General features: G+C 43.7%; 1 protein-coding gene across 1 annotated transcript; it reads right to left on the reverse strand.

The window, feature by feature from the left end:
- Nucleotides 1-15159: 15159 nt before the first annotated feature.
- Nucleotides 15160-16103, reverse strand: LOC109787454 (cleavage stimulating factor 64-like). Its single transcript, XM_020346006.3, has one exon. It carries the CDS (start codon nucleotides 15996-15998, stop codon nucleotides 15306-15308), a length of 693 nt encoding a protein of 230 aa, XP_020201595.1. The 5' UTR covers nucleotides 15999-16103; the 3' UTR covers nucleotides 15160-15305.
- Between the last annotated feature and the right edge of the window lie 3995 nt (nucleotides 16104-20098).

Consider the following 20098-nt stretch of genomic DNA (forward strand, 5'->3'; position numbering starts at 1 on the left):
ACAAAGTACTACACGCATGCTCCTAGGGGGATAGATTGGTAGGAAAAGACCATCACTCGTCCCCGACCGCCACTCATAAGGAAGACAATTAATAAATATATCATGCTCCGACTTCATCACATAACGGTTCACCATAAGTGCATGCTACGGGAATCACAAACTTTAACACAAGTATTTTACCAATCCACAATTACTCACTAGCATGATTCTAATATTACCATCTTTATATCTCAAAACAATCATAAGGAATCAAACATCTCATAGTATTCAATGCACTTAGTATGAAAGTTTTTATTATATCCCTCTTGGATGCCCATCATATTAGGACCATAACCTAAGCAAATCGCCATGTTGTTTAGAGAGACTCTTAAAATAATATAAGTGAAGCAAGATAGTTCAACAATTTTTATAAAATAAAACCACCGCCGTGCTCTAAAAAAATATAAGTGAAGCACTAGAGCAACTACCCAGCTCAAAAGATATAAGTGAAGCACATAGGGTATTCTAATAAATTCAGGATTAATGTGTGTCCCTCTCGAAAGGTGTGTACAGCAAGGAAGATTTTGGCAAACTAAAAAGCAAAGACTCGCATCATACAAGACGCTCCAAGAAAAACACATATCATGCGGTGAATAAAAATATAGCCTCAAGTAAATTTACCGATGGTTTGAAGACGAAAGAGGGGATGCCATCTGGGTAATCCCCAAGCTTAGATGCTTGGTTGTCCTTGAATATTACCTTGGGGTTCCTTGGGCATCCCCAAGCTTAGGCTCTTGCCACTCCTTATTCCATAGTCCATCAAATCTTTACCCAAAACCTGAAAACTTCACAACACAAAACTCAACAAAAAACTCATAAGCTCTGTTAGTATAATAAAACAAATCACCACTTAGGTACTATTGTGAACTCATTCTAAATTTATATTGGTGTTATATCTACTGTATTCCAACTTCTCCATGGTTCATACCCTCCGATACTACCCATAGATTCATCAAAATAAGCAAACAACACAATGAAAACAGAATCTGTCAAAAACAAAACAATTTGTAGTAATCTGGAAACTTCGTATACTTCTGTAACTCCAATTTTTTGAAAAATTAGGAAAATATAGGCAATTTGTATATCAATCATGTGTCAAAAATTCAGGATTTTATCACGTTCTAGTGATTTTTATAAATTCTGATACTGGACGCAAAAGTTTCTGTTTTTGCACAGAATCAAGTCAACTATCATCCACACTATCCCAAAGGATTTACTTGGCACTTCATTGAAACAAAAGCTATAAAACATGATTACTACAATAGCTTAATCATGTGGACACACAAAAACAGTAGGGGTAAATGTTGGGTTGTCTCCTAACAAGCGCTTTTCTTTAATGTCTTTCTAGCTAGGCATGATGATTTCAATGATGCTCACATAAAAGATAAGAATTGAAACATAATGGGAGCATCATGAAGCATATGACAAGCACATTTAAGTATAACCCACTTCCTATGCATAGGGATTTTGTGAGCAAACAATTTATGGAACAAGAATCAACTAGCATTGGAAGGCAAAACAAGCATAACTTCAAGATTTTCAACACATAAAGAGGAAACTTGATACTAATGCAATATGTAGAATCATATTTTCCTCTCTCATAATAATTTTCAGTAGCATCATGAATGAATTCAACAATATAACCATCACATAAATCATTCTTTTCATGATCTACAAGCATAGAAATTTTACTACTCTTCACATAAACAAATTTATTCTCATGAATAGTAGTGGGAGCATCATATGAAACTTGAATACTATAAATTGTTTCCACATTAAAAGAGTAATGTTCAGTAAAAGGATATTCAAAATTATGACAATAATTATCACTACTTTTTATAACATAAGTATCATCACAATAATCATCGTAAGTAGCAACTTTGTTCTCACCATAATCAATCGAAACCTCTTCCAAGATAGTGGAATCATTACTAAATAAAGTCATGACCTCTTCAAATCCACTTTTATCAATATTGCAATCATCATAGATAGGAGGCATGCTATCATCACAATAAATTTGCACATCAAAACTTGGGGGACTAAAAATATCATCTTCATTAAACATAGCATCCCCAAGCTTGGGACAAACATTAATTGCAGCAAATAAATTCTCAAACATGTCATTCTCATCAAACATAGTATCCCCAAGCTTGTGGCTTTGCATATTATAGGCATAATCACTCTCATCATTATCAATAATACCAATAGTATAGCAATTATTATTATCACAATTTTCTAAGTTGGTGCCAAAAAGATTCTCAAGATTATAACAGGTATCATTACTTTCCCAATCATAATCATCACAATGAGAAATAGGCATAACAAAATCATCCTCAATAGCTTCTTCGGACGTTGTACCATAAGGCAAAGAATCAATATCATCATCAAGTATACCATCTTCCACATTTATTTTTGATTCACTCTCATGAGGTATAACAATAATAGGAGCAACATCATTTGGGAGAGATACCTTTTTACCTTTTCTTCTCTGTCTTTTCTTTTTCTTCTCCACATCATGTGTGGGTTTAATCAACTTTTTGGAGCTCCTTATTGATGAGATTGGTTGCATAGGAAGCTCATTCTCGTAAACCTGTTTCACGAGAGACAATAGGAGGGAAAGTGGAGAGCTTTAACCCTTCATTAGTATTTCTTTTATATTGTAATGGTTTTCTTATCTTTCTATAGTTGGCAATATAAGCATTCTCATTGCAATTTACCACGCAAAACATATAGATTTCTTTAAGAGTAGTTTCAGCATGGTCGGTGAATATGAATGCTTCAAACCAATTATTTTTATGTGACAATTCTTCACACCCCAAAAATAAATAGAGTTCATTATAGAGTTCAAGGGTGATCAAGTTATTGCAATATTTGGTCACGATTCGATCATGAAAAAGTATGCATTAAAAATTAAGATGGCCAACTCTATTGCAAAGTTCACAAGTAATGGGATGAAGAGAGCATAATTTTGTAGCTAATTTATCTATCTCCTTAAGCCATCGATTGGTTTCATCATGTTTATGCTTCTTACAATATCTATCATCCCTATAAGGCATGTCTTCACAAACTTTATTCACTCCACAAAAATTGACATGCTTATAAGAAACTTCTTTATCATGACTAGTGTAATCATCATTAGTATCACGAATATTCATAGCAAGCACACTAACAACATTGCAATCATGTTTATCATTCAACGATTTAGAGCCAAACATTTTATTGACTTCTTCTTCTAACACTTGAGCACAATTTTCCTTTCCATCATTTTCACGAAAGACATTAAAAAGATGAAGCATATGAGGCAACCTTAATTCATTTTTTTGTAGCTTTATTTTATAGACTAAACTAGTGATAAAACAAGAACCTAAAAGATTCAATTGCAAGATCTAAAGATATACCTTCAAGCACTCACCTCCCCGGCAACGGCGCCAGAAAAGAGCTTGATGTCTACTATGCAACCTTCTTCTTGTAGACTTGTGTTGGGCCTCCAAGCGCAGAGTTTTGTAGGACAGTAGCAAATTTCCCTCAAGTGGATGACCTAAGGTTTATCAATATGTGGGAGGCGTAGGATGAAGATGGTCTCTCTCAAACAACCCTGCAACCAAATAACAAAGAGTCTCTTGTGTCCCCAACACAACCAATACAATGGTAAATTGTATAGCTGCACTAGTTCGGCGAAGAGATGGTGATACAAGTATAATATGGATGGTAGATATAGGTTTTTGTCTGAAAATATAAAAACAGCAAGGGAGAAAGTAACAAAAGTGAGCAAAAATGGTATTGCAATGCTTGAAAACAAGGCCTAGGGTTCATACTTTCACTAGTGCAAGTTCTCTCAACAATGATAACATAATTAGATCATATGGCAATCCCTCAACGTACCACAAAGAGTCACTCCAAAGTTCCTATCGCAGAGAACATAAGATGAAATTGCTTGTAGGGTACGAAACCACCTCAAAGTTATTCTTTCCGATCAATCTATTGAGCTATTCCTATAAGTGTCACAAACAACCCTAGAGTTCGTAGTAAAATAACACCATATGACACACATCAATCAACCCTAATGTCACCTAGATACTCCAATGTCACCACAAGTATCTGTGGGTCAATTATACGATATGCATCAAACAACTTCAGATTCATAATATTCAATCCAACACAAAGAACCTCAAAGGGTGTCCCAAAATTCCTACCGGAGAAACAAGGACGAAAACGTGCATCAACCCCTATACATAGATTACCCAATGTCACCTCGGGAATCCGCGAGTTGAGTGCCAAAACATACATCAAGTGAATCAATAGAACACCCCATTGTCACCACGGGTATCCCACGCAAGACATACATCAAGTGTTCTCAAATCCATAATAGTATTCAATCCGATAATAATGAAACCTCAAAGGTAAAACTCAATTCATCACAAGAAGGTAGAGGGGGAGAAACACCATATGATTCAACTATAGTAACAAAGCTCGCGGTACATCAAGATCGTGCCAAATCAAGAACACGAGAGAGAGAGAGAGAGAGAGATCCAACACATAGCTACTAGTACATACCCTCAGCCCCGAAGGTGAACTACTCCTCCCTCGTCATGGAGACCGCCGGGATGATGAAGATGGCCACCGGTGATGGATTCCCCCTCCGGCACGGTGCCAGAACAGGCTCCCGATTGATTTTTCGTGGCTACAGTGGCTTACAGCGGCGGAACTCCCGATCTAGGTTTCTTTCTGGGGGTTTCGGGATTTATAGGAATTTTTGGCGTGAGTCTCACATCTGCGGGGTCCACTGGGCAGCGGCAAGGCAGGGGGCGCGCCCTAGGGGGTGCGCCCTCCACCCTTATGGTTGCCTCGGGACTCCTCTGGTCCATCTCCAATGCTTCGTGGGCTTCTTCTGGTCCATAAAAAATCACCTTAAATTTTTAGGTCGTTTGGACTCCGTTTGATATTCCTTTTCTGTAAAACTAAAAAACAAGTAAAACAGAAACTAACACTGGGCTCTTGGTTAATAGGTTAGTACCCAAAATAATATAAAATAGCATATAAATGCATATAAAACATCCAAGATGGATAATATAATAGCATGAAACAATAAAAAATTATAGATACGTTGGAGACGTATCACCCCCATATCCGCCCTAGATTTGGGCTGGATATGAGGGGTGCCGGACAGCCCGGGTGTTTGGGGCCATTTTATTGTCGAGTTGTTTAGACTTGCTCAACAGTGCGCTGTCGAGTTGTCAAGACTTGGGACTGGGGATGCTGTAGTATAGGAAATCGAGTAGCCTTTTGCTGTAATCATATTCGTAAATGACTAGATGTCATTTCTTATCCCAGACCCGTGTGCTTATTGATGATCTGCGCGAACTTACTTTTTTAGAAATGGAGGAGGACCCCCGGCCTCTGCATCTGGACGATGCATGCAGCCACTTTATTAATTGTTCACACAAGACATTACAAAGTAATACAACAACAAGACTAAAGCCACCGTCTACGCAACATCTGTCGCTAATCCTATCCAAATGATGAAGGGATGCTGATAGTCTGGGCCTAATACCAAACAGACCTCGCAGCCAAACCTAACATGTAAGACCAGAGGTCCCATCCAGGACGCCTGTCGGGTATGGGGCACCAACCGGTCCGGCGCACTCCTCAACCAGGACGCCTGCCGGGTATGAGGCCGCCGCAGCCACCTGCCACCAATCCATCTTCAGAGTTGTACTGCTGCATCTACCTTGCACGGTCTAGCTGCCGTCGACGCCACCATGCCGCCAGACAGCTTCCTCCTCCTGCGCGAGTCCATCTCCGCGCATCGGGCGCCGAGTCATCACTGCGCCATGCCACCGAGACCCACCGTCGATGATACTGTTGATGCCACACCGCTCCACCTACATGCCATCTCGCATCGACTCCAAACTACCAGCAACTCCACCACCCTGAGCAGTCCTCGGCCGACGCCTTCAGGAAGGAACACGACACCAAAGTTCCATCGTCGCCCAAACAGAGGAACAGAGGCTTTCGCCTGCGCTCATGGCAGTGGTGGTGGCGTAGGATCCATACCGAAGCCTCCAGGAAGGGAAACGGCGCCGAGGGCGTCGACTTTGGTGCGGCCGCCACGTCGGCCTGGAGTTTCCCCCGGATCCATGCCCACCCGCTAGATCCGTCTAGCCAGCACCGGGTAGGTATTGGAACTAGCACGAACCGGAGCTGATCGAGTCGGAGATGACGCTACCAGGATTCACAGCCGGTCGCCGCCTGCCAAATTCCCAACGCCGCGCACGTCAGAGCTGACTCTGAACGATGCTGGCCTCACGCACACACACCTTTGGCCAACCCCAACCACGCCGGTGAGTGGGGGCAACCTCGGCGCGCGTGTTGGAAATATGCCCTAGAGGCAATAATAAATAGGTTATTATTATATTTCCTTGTTCACGATAATCGTTTATTATCCATGCTAGAATTGTATTGATAGGAAACTCAGATACATGTGTGGATACATAGACAACACCATGTCCCTAGTAAGCCTCTAGGAGACTAGCTCATTGATCAATAGATGGTTACGGTTTCCTGACCATGGACATTGGATGTCGTTGATAACGGGATCACATCATTAGGAGAATGATGTGATGGACAAGACCCAATCCTAAGCCTAGCACAAGATCGTGTAGTTCGTTTGCTCAGAGCTTTTCTAATGTCAAGTATCAGTTCCTTAGACCATGAGATTGTGCAACTCCCGGATACCGTAGGAATGCTTTGGGTGTACCAAACGTCACAACGTAACTGGGTGACTATAAAGGTGCACTACAGGTATCTCCGAAAGTGTCTGTTGGGTTGGCACGAATCGAGACTGGGATTTGTCACTCCGTGTAAACGGAGAGGTATCTCTGGGCCCACTCGGTAGGACATCATCATAATATGCACAGTGTGACCAAGGAGTTGATCACAGGATGATGTGAGTTACGGAACGAGTAAAGAGACTTGCAGGTAACGAGATTGAACAAGGTATCGGGATACCGACGATCGAATCTCGGGCAAGTAACATACCGATAGACAAAGGGAATTGTATACGGGATTGATTGAATCCTCAACATCGTGGTTCATCCGATGAGATCATCGAGGAGCATGTGGGAGCCAACATGGGTATCTAGATCCCGCTGTTGGTTATTCACCGGAGAGTCGTCTCGGTCATGTCTGCGTGTCTCCCGAACCCGTAGGGTCTACACACTTAAGGTTCTGTGACGCTAGGGTTGTAGAGATATTAGTATGCGGTAACCCGAAAGTTGTTCGGAGTCCCGGATGAGATCCCGGACGTCACGAGGAGTTCCGGAATGGTCCGGAGGTAAAGATTTATATATGGGAAGTCTTATTTTGGTCGCCGGAAAAGTTTCGCGCATTATCGGTATTGTACCGGGAGTGCCGAAAGGGGTCCGGGGGTCCACCAAGGGGGTTCACCAGCCCCGGGGGGGCACATGGGCTGTAGGGGGTGCGCCTTGGCCTATATGGGCCAAGGGCACCAGCCCCAAGAGGCCCATGCGCCAAGAGATAAGAAAAAAAGGAGAGTCCTAAAGGGAGAAGGCACCTCCGAGGTGCCTTGGGGGGGAAGGACTCCTCCCTGGCCGCACCCTTCCTTGGAGGAAGGGCCAAGGCTGCGCCCCCCTCTCCCTTGGCCCTATATATAGTGGGGGGAGGGAGGGCAGCAACACCCTAAGCCCTGGCGCCTCCCTCTCCCTCCCGTGACACATCTCCCTCCTCCCGCAGCGCTTGGCGAAGCCCTGTTGGAATCCCGCTACTTCCACCACCACGCCGTCGTGCTGCTGGATCTCCATTAACCTCTCCTCCCCCCTTGCTGGATCAAGAAGGAGGAGACGTCGCTGCTCCGTACGTGTGTTGAACGCGGAGGTGCCGTCCGTTCGGCGCTAGGATCATCGGTGATTTGGATCACGACGAGTACGACTCCATCAACCCCGTTCGCTTGAACGCTTCCGCTCGTGATCTACAAGGGTATGTAGATGCACTCCCCTTCCCTCGTTGCTAGATTACTCCATAGATTGATCTTGGTGATGCGTAGAAAATTTTGAATTTCTGCTACGTTCCCCAACAGTGGCATCATGAGCTAGGTCTATGCGTAGTTTCTATGCACGAGTAGAACACAAAGTAGTTGTGGGCGTCGATGTTGCCAATTCTTCTTGCCGCTACTAGTCTTATCTTGTTTCGGCGGCATTGTGGGATGAAGCGGCCCGGACCGACCTTACACGTACGCTTACGTGAGACTGGTTCCACCGACTGACATGCACTAGTTGCATAAGGTGGCTAGCGGGTGTCTGTCTCTCCCACTTTAGTCGGAACGGATTCGATGAAAAGGGTCCTTATGAAGGGTAAATAGAAATTGGCATATCACGTTGTGGTTTTACGTAGGTAAGAAACGTTCTTGCTAGAAACCTATACAAGCCACGTAAAAAAAAACTTGCAACAACAATTAGAGGACGTCTAACTTGTTTTTGCAGCATGTGCTATGTGATGTGATATGGCCAGAAGATATGATGAATGATATATGTGATGTATGAGATTGATCATATTCTTGTAATAGGGATCACGACTTGCATGTCGATGAGTATGACAACCGGCAGGAGCCATAGGAGTTGTCTTTATTTTTGTATGACCTGCGTGTCATAGAAGTAGAAGTAATCGTTGGCGTGACAACTTCATGAAGACACAATGATGGAGATCATGATGATGGAGATCATGGTGTCATGCCGGTGACAAAGATGATCATGGTGCCCCGAAGATGGAGATCAAAGGAGCAAAATGATATTGGCCATATCATGTCACTATTTGATTGCATGTGATGTTTATCATGTTATACATCTTATTTGCTTAGAACGACGGTAGCATAAATAAGATGATCCCTCACTAAAAATTTCAAGAGACGTGTTCCCCCTAACTGTGCACCGTTGCGAAGGTTTGTTGTTTCGAAGCACCACGTGATGATCGGCTGTGATAGATTCTAACGTTCGAATACAACGGGTGTTGACGAGCCTAGCATGTACAGACATGGCCTCGGAACACATGCGAAACACTTAGGTTGACTTGACGAGCCTAGCATGTACAGACATGGCCTCGGAACACAAGAGACCGAAAGGTCGAACATGAGTCGTATAGTAGATACGATCAACATGGAGATGTTCACCGATGATGACTAGTCCATCTCACGTGATGATCGGACACGGCCTAGTATGACTCGGATCATGTATCACTTAGATAACTAGAGGGATGTCTATCTGAGTGGGAGTTCAATAATTAGATGAACTTCATTATCATGAACATAGTCAAAAGGTCTTTGCAAATTATGTCATATCTTGCGCTTTAGTTCTACTGGTTAAGATACGTTCCTAGAGAAAATTTAGTTGAAAGTTGGTAGTAGCAATTATGCGGACTGGGTCCGTAAACTGAGGATTGTCCTCATTGCTGCACAGAAGGCTTATGTCCTTAATGCACTGCTCGGTGTGCTGAACCTCAGCGTCGTCTGTAGATGTTACGGAACATCTGACATACACGTTTTGATGACTACGTGATAGTTCAGTGCGTAATGCTAACGGTTTAGAATTGTGGCACCAGAGACGTTTTTGAAACGTCGCAGAACATGTGAGATGTTCCGAAGACTGAAATTGGGATTTCATACTAGTGCCCACGTCAAGAGGTATGAGACCTCTGACAAGTTTCTTAAGCCTGCAAACTAAGGGAGAAAGGCTCAATCGTTGAGCATGTGCTCAGATTGTCTGAGTACCACAATCGCTTGAATCGAGTGGGAGTTAATCTCCCAGATGAGATAGTGATAGTTCTCCATAGTCACTGCCACCAAGCTAGTAGAGCTTTGTGATGAACTATAACATATCAGGGACAGTTATGATGATCCTTGAGGAACTCGCGATGTTTGACACCGCGAAAGTAGAAATCAAGAAGGAGCATCAATTGTTGATGGTTAGTAAAACCACTAGTTTCTAGAAGGGCAAGGGCAAAAGGGATACTTCATGAAACAGCAAGTCGTTTGCTGCTCTAGTGAAGAATCCCAAGGTTGAACCCAAACCCGAGACTAAGTGCTTCTGTAATGAGAGGAACGGTCACTGAAGCGGAACTACCCTAGATACTTGGTAGATGAGAAGGCAGGCAAGGTCGACAGAAGTATATTGGATATACATTATATGAATGTGTACTTTACTCCTAGCAGCACCAGGGTATTAGATACCGGTTCAGTTGCTAAGTGTTAGTAACTCGAAATAAAAGCTGCGGAATAAATGGAGACTAGCTAAAGGTGAGATGACGATGTGTGTTGGAAGTGTTTCCAAGGTTGATGTGATCAAGCATCGCATGCTCTCTCTACCATCGAGATTGGTGTTTGCGTTGAGCATAAACATGATTGGATTATGTTTATCGCAATATGGTTATTCATTTAAGGAGAATAATGGTTACTCTGTTTATTTGAATAATACCTTCAATGGTCTTGCACCTAAAATGAATCTCGATCGCAGTGATACACATGTTCGTGCCAAAAAGATATAAAATAGTAATGATAGTACCACATACTTGTGGCACTGCCACTTGAGTCATATTGGTGTAGAACGCATGAAGAAGCTCCATGTAGATGGATCTTTGGACTCACTCGTTTTTGAAAAGATTGAGACATGCGAACCATGTCTATTGGTATATATGCATGAAGAAACTCCATGCAGATGGATCGTTTGTACTCACTTGATTTTGAATCACTTGAGACATGCAAATCATACCACATGGGCAAGATGACTGAAAGGCCTCGTTTTCAGTAAGATGGAACAAGAGAGCAATTTATTGGAAGTAATACATTTTGATGTATGCAGTCCAATGAATGCTGAGGCATGCAGTGGATATCGTTATGTTCTTACTTCACAGATGATTTGAGTAGATGCTGAGAATATTTACTTGATGGAACACAAGTCTGAATTATTGAAAGGTTCAAGTAATTTCAGAGTGAAGTTGAAGATCGTCGTGACAAGAGGATAAAATGTCTATGATATGATCATAGAGATATCTGAGTTACGAGTTTAGCACACAATTAAGACATTGTGGAAAGTGTTTCACAATTAATACCGCGTGGAACACCATAGTGTGATGGTGTGTCCGAACATCATAACTGCACCCTATTGGATATGGTGCATACCATGATGTCTCTTATCGAATTACCACTATCGTTTATGGGTTAGGCATTAGAGATAACCGCATTCACTTTAAAAGGGGCACCACACAATTCCGTTCAGACGACACCGTTTAGAGAAACCTAATTTGTCGTTTCTTAAAAGTTTGGGGCTGCGACGCTTATGTGAAAAAGTTTTAGGCTAATAAGCTCGAACCCAAAGCGGATAAATGCATCTTCATAGAATACCCAAAAACAGTTGGGTATACCTCCTATTTCAGATCTGGAAGCAAAAGTAATTGCTTCTAGAAGCGAGTCCTTTCTCGAGGAAAAGTTTCTCTCGAAAGAATTGAGTGGGAGGATGGTGGAGACTTGATAGGGTTATTGAACCGTCACTTCAACTAGTGTGTAGCAGGGCACTGGAAGTTGTTCCTGTGGCACCTACATCAATTGAAGTGGAAGCTTATGATAGTGATCATGAAACTTCGGATCAAGTCACTACCAAACCTCGTAGGACGACGAGGATGCGTACTACTTCAGAGTAATGCGTAATCCTGTCTTGGAAATCGTGAACTTATCCTTAGTATCTAGTGGACTAAGGAATTTTCTCGATTATGGAGGTGAAAAGGAGTTCGTCGTAAAGGGTTACGTCGATGCGAACTTTGACACTAATCCGGATGACTCTGAGTAGTAAACCGGATTCGTATAGTAGAGCAGTTATTTGAAATGGCTCCAAGTAGCGTGTGGTAGCATCCACAAGATGACATAGATATTCGTAAAGCACACACGGATCTGAAAGGTTCAGACCCGTTGACTAATAACCTCTCTCACAAGCATAACATGATCAAACTAGAACTCATTGAGTGTTAATCACATGGTGATGTGAACTAGATTGTTGACTCTAGTAAACTCTTGGGTGTTGGTCACATGGTGATGTGACCTATGAGTGTTAATCACATGGTGATGTGGACTGGATTATTGACTCTAGTGCAAGTGGGAGACTATTGGAAATATGCCCTAGAGGCAATAATAAATAGGTTATTATTATATTTCCTTGTTCACGATAATCGTTTATTATCCATGCTAGAATTGTATTGATAGGAAACTCAGATACATGTGTGGATACATAGACAACACCATGTCCCTAGTAAGCCTCTAGGAGACTAGCTCGTTGATCAATAGATGGTTACGGTTTCCTGACCATGGACATTGGATGTCGTTGATAACGGGATCACATCATTAGGAGAATGATGTGATGGACAAGACCCAATCCTAAGCCTAGCACAAGATCGTGTAGTTCGTTTGCTCAGAGCTTTTCTAATGTCAAGTATCAGTTCCTTAGACCATGAGATTGTGCAACTCCCGGATACCGTAGGAATGCTTTGGGTGTACCAAACGTCACAACGTAACTGGGTGACTATAAAGGTGCACTACAGGTATCTCCGAAAGTGTCTGTTGGGTTGGCACGAATCGAGACTGTGATTTGTCACTCCGTGTAAATGGAGAGGTATCTCTGGGACCACTCAGTAGGACATCATCATAATGTGCACAGTGTGACCAAGGAGTTGATCACGGGATGATGTGAGTTACGGAACGAGTAAAGAGACTTGCCGGTAACGAGATTGAACAAGGTATCGGGATACCGACGATCGAATCTCGGGCAAGTAACATACCGATAGACAAAGGGAATTGTATACGGGATTGATTGAATCCTCAACATCGTGGTTCATCCGATGAGATCATCGAGGAGCATGTGGGAGCCAACATGGGTATCCAGATCCCGCTGTTGGTTATTCACCGGAGAGTCGTCTCGGTCATGTCTGCGTGTCTCCCGAACCCGTAGGGTCTACACACTTAAGGTTCGGTGACGCTAGGGTTGTAGAGATATTAGTATGCGGTAACCCGAAAGTTGTTCGGAGTCCCGGATGAGATCCCAGACGTCACGAGGAGTTCCGGAATGGTCCGGAGGTAAAGATTTATATATGGAAAGTCTTATTTTGGTCGCCGAAAAAGTTTCGCGCATTATCGGTATTGTACCGGGAGTGCCGAAAGGGGTCCGGGGGTCCAGCAAGGGGGTCCACCAGCCCCGGGGGGGGCACATGGGCTGTAGGGGGTGCGCCTTGGCCTATATGGGCCAAGGGCACCAGCCCCAAGAGGCCCATGCGCCAAGAGATAAGAAAAAAAGGAGAGTCCTAAAGGGAGAAGGCACCTCCGAGGTGCCTTGGGGGGAAGGACTCCTCCCTGGCCGCACCCTTCCTTGGAGGAAGGGCCAAGGCTGCGCCCCCCCTCTCCCTTGGCCCTATATATAGTGGGGGGGAGGGAGGGCAGCAACACCCTAAGCCCTGGCGCCTCCCTCTCCCTCCCGTGACACATCTCCCTCCTCCCGCAGCGCTTGGCGAAGCCCTGTTGGAATCCCGCTACTTCCACCACCACGCCGTCGTGCTGCTGGATCTCCATTAACCTCTCCTCCCCCCTTGCTGGATCAAGAAGGAGGAGACGTCGCTGCTCCGTACGTGTGTTGAACGCGGAGGTGCCGTCCGTTCGGCGCTAGGATCATCGGTGATTTGGATCACGACGAGTACGACTCCATCAACCCCGTTCGCTTGAACGCTTCCGCTCGTGATCTACAAGGGTATGTAGATGCACTCCCCTTCCCTCGTTGCTAGATTACTCCATAGATTGATCTTGGTGATGCGTAGAAAATTTTGAATTTCTGCAACGTTCCCCAACAGCGCGCCCACCGCCGCTCAGGGCCGCTAGGCCGGCGCCCGAGCCCACACCATCTGGAGGGGAACCGATCCGGGGTGGGGGGCCCAGATCCGCCGCCGCCAGCCGCCATGGCCAGCCCCATGCTGCCCCCGCAGCCGTGGAGGCACAACCGCCGCCGAAATCTGATCGGGCCGCCGCCCCATCACGCCCACTCTGCCTCCACGCCGGACGACCAGGTTCGCCATCACGTTTCGGTCAGAGGATCCCCTCGCGAGGAGAGGAGGAAGGTCCGCTGTCCGCCGGGCGAGCTTCGCTTGCCGGCCTCCTCCGGCGGCGGAGAATAGGGGGGAAGGGAGGGCCTGGAGGCGACGGCGGCTAGGGCGCCCGAGCCGCCCCCCTGGAGACGACGCGAGCGCTAGCAGATCCACCCCCGTGACGAGCCTGATTCAAGGGGGCAAAAGCAAATTCGGAAATGACTCCAAAACCCTGCTGAGGTTCCTATGCCACAGAAATGATTCAGAGACATCACACTATGTAAAGAAGCATTTCAAGATACCCAGTTCAGCTCCCCCGAGCACCTGATTTACGGGGAAAATCTGGACACTCCTCGAAGGTTACATATAACGGATGGAACGGTTCTCGGCCTTGTGCAACCTAGGAAGCGTATCTTGTAATAATTGTGCATTATTAGCAGTAGAAGCTAGGGAACCATACGCTAGTTCTGATTCATGGGCATTATATTGATTGATTGCTTCTGCCCTGGAAAGATTTAGATGTCTTACCCTTGTTTCTTTGGGGAGTTTTTAGCTGGATTTTGATGGCATTTCTGTCTGATGGGAATGTTGGTCTATTTGTGTGGTTTCAGAACTGATGCCTACAATTTTGTAGGTGATTTTTTATGGTTAAGATCAATGTGATTTTTCGCAGTCATTTGTTGTGGTTTGCAATGTTAGTGCGAACTTTATAAAATTGGTTTAAGTCCACTTTTGATTTCATGAACTCAACTTGAGTCTCCCTCTGATTTGAAGCTCAGCCCTAGGATTTTGATTTCATTTTCGTGTAATAACCAAGTTCATCTCTTTTTTTACAAGAATGTAACTTTTTTTTTGCGGGATAATGTAACTTTGACGCAAACCCAAGAATCTGTGAAACAAATATATAATACTCCCTCCGTCTCATAATATAAGAACGTTTTTGACACTAGTGTAGTGTTAAAAACGTTCTTATATTTTGGGACAGAGGGAGTAGTAATATTGTCATATGTAAATTTTGCATTATCATACTTGTATATATATAGGAGTACAATTGTAGTACAAACTGTTTTGTTTCGCCTGATCTAGTACATGTACATGGAAGCAACTTGTGATGGCGCACTTGCTGAGGCATCGATCTCTCCTTCTCAGACGCAGGCAACTCCAGCGAACACCGGCGTAGCCTTCCCGCCGTCTTCGAGCTTCATCAGTTTGGCGCCGTGATCGTCCGGCGGCGGACAGGCGCTTGCCCGCTTCTTCCTCTTTGCCTCGCCGGCAGCATCGTCCGCTGCAGCCATGTCGAGCAGGCGCTGCACCATCTCCATGGCGATGTCCAGCCCTGGGACGTACTCCGTGAGTACCTTGCAGTTCTCGGGGCCGCAGTTCTTGAACGTGTCCAAAGCTTCCCGCAGCTCGTGCCTGGACGCGCCCGCCAGGTGCCGCGTGACGGAGGACACGACGGCGAGGCGCCCGCGGTCGTTGACGAGGGATGCGGCGTGGATGGCGTCCTCCATCCCGACGGGCTCGTGGTCTCCCCGGCGCCTCCGGCGCGCCGCGCCGGCCCTTTCGGCGAGGCCGACCCGCAGCTCGCGGTCGAGCAGCCGGTGGCCGTGCATGTTGCGGCACGCGCTCTGCGCCGTGGCGTCGTCAGCGTACTCGACGAAGGCGTAGCCCTTGCGCTTCCCCGTGTCGGCGTCGGCGGCGAGGTTGAAGGAGAGGGCGGGGCCGATGAGCTCGCAGGCGTCGCGGACCTCCTTCTCCTCGGCTTTGAAGGGGATGTTGCCGACGTAGACGACGCGGCTGCAGCGGCAGTTGCCGGCGGCGGCGGCGATGCTGTCCATGATTGGCAGCTTGAGTCGATTGAGACGGCCAAATGCGATCGAGACCGGCTGGATCAAGGCTTTGACGAAATATATGGAGTCGAATCATCATCGTTCAAGACTCGGATTCGGCGTCCTTTTTCTCTCAAATCGCGTCTCATGTCGTAAGTCGGTTCCGGGGCGCGTAAGTCGGTTCAGGTGCGCGTGGTTCAGACTCGGATTCGATGTCGTAAGTCGGTCCAGGGACGCGTGGTTTAGGCACGCGTCGTAATAACTCGGTGTCTTTTTTTTTAACACAGCACAGTATCTGATCCCGAAATTGTACATTTTTTCCCTAAAAAAAAGTTGTACATTTTTTTTTAGAAACGAAGTTGTACAATTCATGCATACCTCCCAGTCCATCCTTTGAATCTTGGACCTGGCTCGCTGGCGCTCGTGCGCTCATACGCGGGAGCGAGCGCTCTCCCATATAAGGAAGGATCACCCGCGCGTTAGCCAGGACAACCAAAAAAGGAAGCCGAATGCGCGCGCATAACTATCCCAACTGCATTTATTAGGGGATCAAAAAATTTAAAAACCTATAACTTTTGATTAGAATATCAAAATTCAAATTCGTTTTCACCGTCAGGTTTCTCGCGACGAGTTCTTCAAAACTAGATCCCATATGAGTAGGTTTCGATGAATTTTTTTTTCGAGCAACTTTGTGTGCTATAGAGGCAACTTTAGTGGTATAGGGAAGCAACTTTTCTTTTTGGCCTAGTAGGACTGACTATTAGGTTGGTTTGCGTAAAAAATGAGAAAAATCGCAACGTTAGTGCTACATACAAAAGCAATTCATTGCACTGTGTGTATCTGTGAATTTTGCTAACATTATCTCAACTTGCGTATCATGACTGCTCAATTGCCTATTGTTGATGGTCAGTTCCTACATTTGATGTTCAATTGCCTATACATGCTATAAATTGCCTCCTATTGATATATAGTTGCTTGCTATTGGTAATTAGTTGCCTATAATTGTTGCATAGTTGCCTAACTTTTCAAAATAGTTGCTTACAATACTATGAAGTTATTTATCATTGTTTTCTAAGTTGTCTACAAACACTTTGAAGCAGCCAAGATTCACCATCATGTTGCCTACCATAACTAGCAATAGTAGACACAAGAGCATTACCGGTAGATGACTTCATAGTATTATAGGCAATTTAGAAACAAGGACATACTAGCGTGAACAATAGGCAACTTAGAGGTACTGGCGAGGAAGTTAGGAGAAAATTAGACAAAATTAACTAGGACACAGAATGTAGTGAAGTTACCTGCTTTTAGCACTAAAGTTGCCTCTTGTAGAAGGAAAGTTGTGATGTTATCTACCTCTATTTCGAAGTTGTTTTGTATCATTAGTTAGATGCTTATTGTTGCTAATTAGTTATTTTTAATGGAGTGAAGTTGCTTCTGTTTAGCACTAATGTTGCCTCATCTAGTATCAAAGTTGCTTTTAAAAATATTAAAGAAACATATCCATGTGGAGTTTAGTTTTGAAAAGCTCGTTGCGACCTGACTAGCCAACTCATGTGTGTTTTCCATCATTATATCTGAAGATTTCAATGATTTTTGTAGGCAACTCGACTAAAAATTAAGAATTTTTGTAGGCAATTGTATGATCTGCCCTGCTATGAAACTTCTGATAACCCCCTATGCAACTTCTCATCTAACACCGCGACCTGACTAGCCAACAACTGTGCGCTCAGTAGCGTTGGCAACTTAGGTCCCCTGATGGACAACTTTCATAGTATTTTACGCAATTGCGGATCACCCGTGGGAAGCTTCGTAGCGATGTAGGCAACTTGATTTCTGAGACAGACAACTAAGAAACCATGTTAGACAACTTCGCACTTTACGGTGAGCAACTTTCACAGTATGGTAGGCAACGAACTATGTAGCCACCTATTACCTATTGCACACAAGTAAATAGGAGGCTATTAGGCGAATTCACTTATACACATGGTGCAATTCTTCTAGCATCGAAGTTGCTCATGTTTAGCACTAAAATTGCCTCATCTAGCATCAAAGTTGTTTTTTTAAATCATCAAAACATATTCATATGGGATCTAGTTTTGAAGAGCTCGTCAAAAGGAATCCAGCGGTGAAAACGGATCATCATTCCGACACGCGGTGTGAAAGTTATAGTTTTATGAATTTTCTTGTACGAGAATTAATGCACATTACGTCATTGCTGGGTTGACACGGTTGGTCGGACGAGATGAAGAAAAATCAACGCACTATAGTTGAAGAATCTTTCCATATATAGAATAAGTGGGTGGGCAGTTTACCAAATCTAGAATCAGTCCCTTGCATCGTTCGTTCTATGAGCGTGCGCTCGGGAGCCCGAAAAAGTGCAGCTGCACTTTTAAGTATTTAGGTTGAATCTTTCGCTATGTGCCAGGCCGGGAGGACCCCGATTGACCCAAAAAGGCCCAATTAGTTGTTCTTTTATATATAGAAAAAAATGCCATGAACCCCAAAAAACGGTGGATCCTATTTGACGCTCGTGGGTGTCGAAATGTCGTGCCTCCGCTGAAGGCGCTCACAGTTGGGCCAGCCCACGTAGGCGCTACAGTTTTTCTGTTTCCTTTTTCGTTTCTTTTCTTTCTTCTTTCTTTTTTTCTTTTCCTTTTCTTTTTTCTTTTTTCAAATATTTTGTTCTAAAAGATCAAATACTGTATGGAATACCAAAACATGTTCTCATTTTCAAAATCTGTTCACAATTTTTGTATATTATACGAAAAGTTCAACGTGTATTGCAAAACTGTGCATTGTATATTTAAGAAAATGTAAAATTATCATAAGAAAATGTAAAATTATCATAAGAAAATGTTCATTATGTATTAAAAACTGTTCAATGTATAACACAAAAATATTTGACGTGTATTTAAAAATTGTTTAGTGTATATCACAAAAATGTTTAATGTGTATTTAAAAATTGTTCAGAATATATTACAAAAATGTTCAATATATATTTAAAAAAATTTAAGCCTATATGAAAAATTGTTCATTTTTTAATTTTTGTTCACCTTCTCAAAATTTGTTCGCGTTTGTTCAAATATTGAAATTTTGCACATTTTCAAACATTAGTCGCATTTTCCAAGAAATATTGCAAAATAAAAAAAATGGATTGAGCATGCAAAATAAGAACTGTGGCTGCGTACTTAATGGTCAGCGATGTGGCTTAGCTTGCAACTGTTGCCAGCCCGAGTGGCCAACAACCGTAGTTTTGTAGTAGGTGGTCAGGAGTTCGACTCCGCCCTGCGGCTTATATTTATTCGTAAAGTTTTTCATTTGTTACCTACGAAAGGGCGGCCCATTTGCGTGACCTTTAGCAAACCCTCCTGTGCGGAAGCTGCTTCGTTTGACGCCAACGAGCATCAAACAGGAGCTCTCCCCAAAAAAAGAGCTCCTCTCCGGCGCCCACAGCGCCGCTTAGCCTAGTGGGCGCTCGAAGGCGCGCAGTACTGGGCCGGCCCAGCATCACTCCCCGTACCCACGTCCAGATAGTCAAAAAACGGAAAATATGCAAAATGCGGGATTCGAACACAGATGGACTGGGCGCAGTAGCAACTGCGGCACGTAAACTTAGTTGTTCTATCTGAAAACAAATATCTTTTATCCTAGTCTCGGTACCAATATAAATTCATTTTTTTAAAAGGAACTTCAAATTGAACAAGAATTCATGAATTTTAAAATAAGACAATTGCTTTTGAAAGAAGTTCACAGATTTTCAAAAGAAATGTTCACAAAAAAGTTCGCCAGATTTAAAAAAAACTGGATTTGAAAAAAGTTCATCAATTTTGGTTAAAAAAATCGCAAATTTAAAAATAGTTCAGCAGATTTTGAAAAATAGTTCACGAATTTGAAAAAGTTCATCGACTTGATAAAGAAAAAGTTTACGAATTTGAAAAAAGTTCACCGGATTTTGACAAAAAATCACGAATTTTAAAAAAGTTCACCAAATTTTGGAAAAAAGTTCACCGGATTTTTAAAAAAAGTTCACGAATTCGGATAACGTTCACCGGATTTTTAAAAAATGTTCACGAATTTGCAAAAAGTTCATCAATTTTGATGGAAAG

This window comes from Aegilops tauschii, chromosome 2 (assembly GCF_002575655.3).
Source record: "Aegilops tauschii subsp. strangulata cultivar AL8/78 chromosome 2, Aet v6.0, whole genome shotgun sequence".
In the NCBI taxonomy this organism is placed as follows: domain Eukaryota; kingdom Viridiplantae; phylum Streptophyta; class Magnoliopsida; order Poales; family Poaceae; genus Aegilops; species Aegilops tauschii.

Excerpts from the sequence above, each read along its gene's own strand:
- LOC109787454 (XM_020346006.3), bottom strand. The coding sequence starts at position 15,998 with ATGGACAGCATCGCCGCCGCCGCCGGCAACTGCCGCTGCAGCCGCGTC.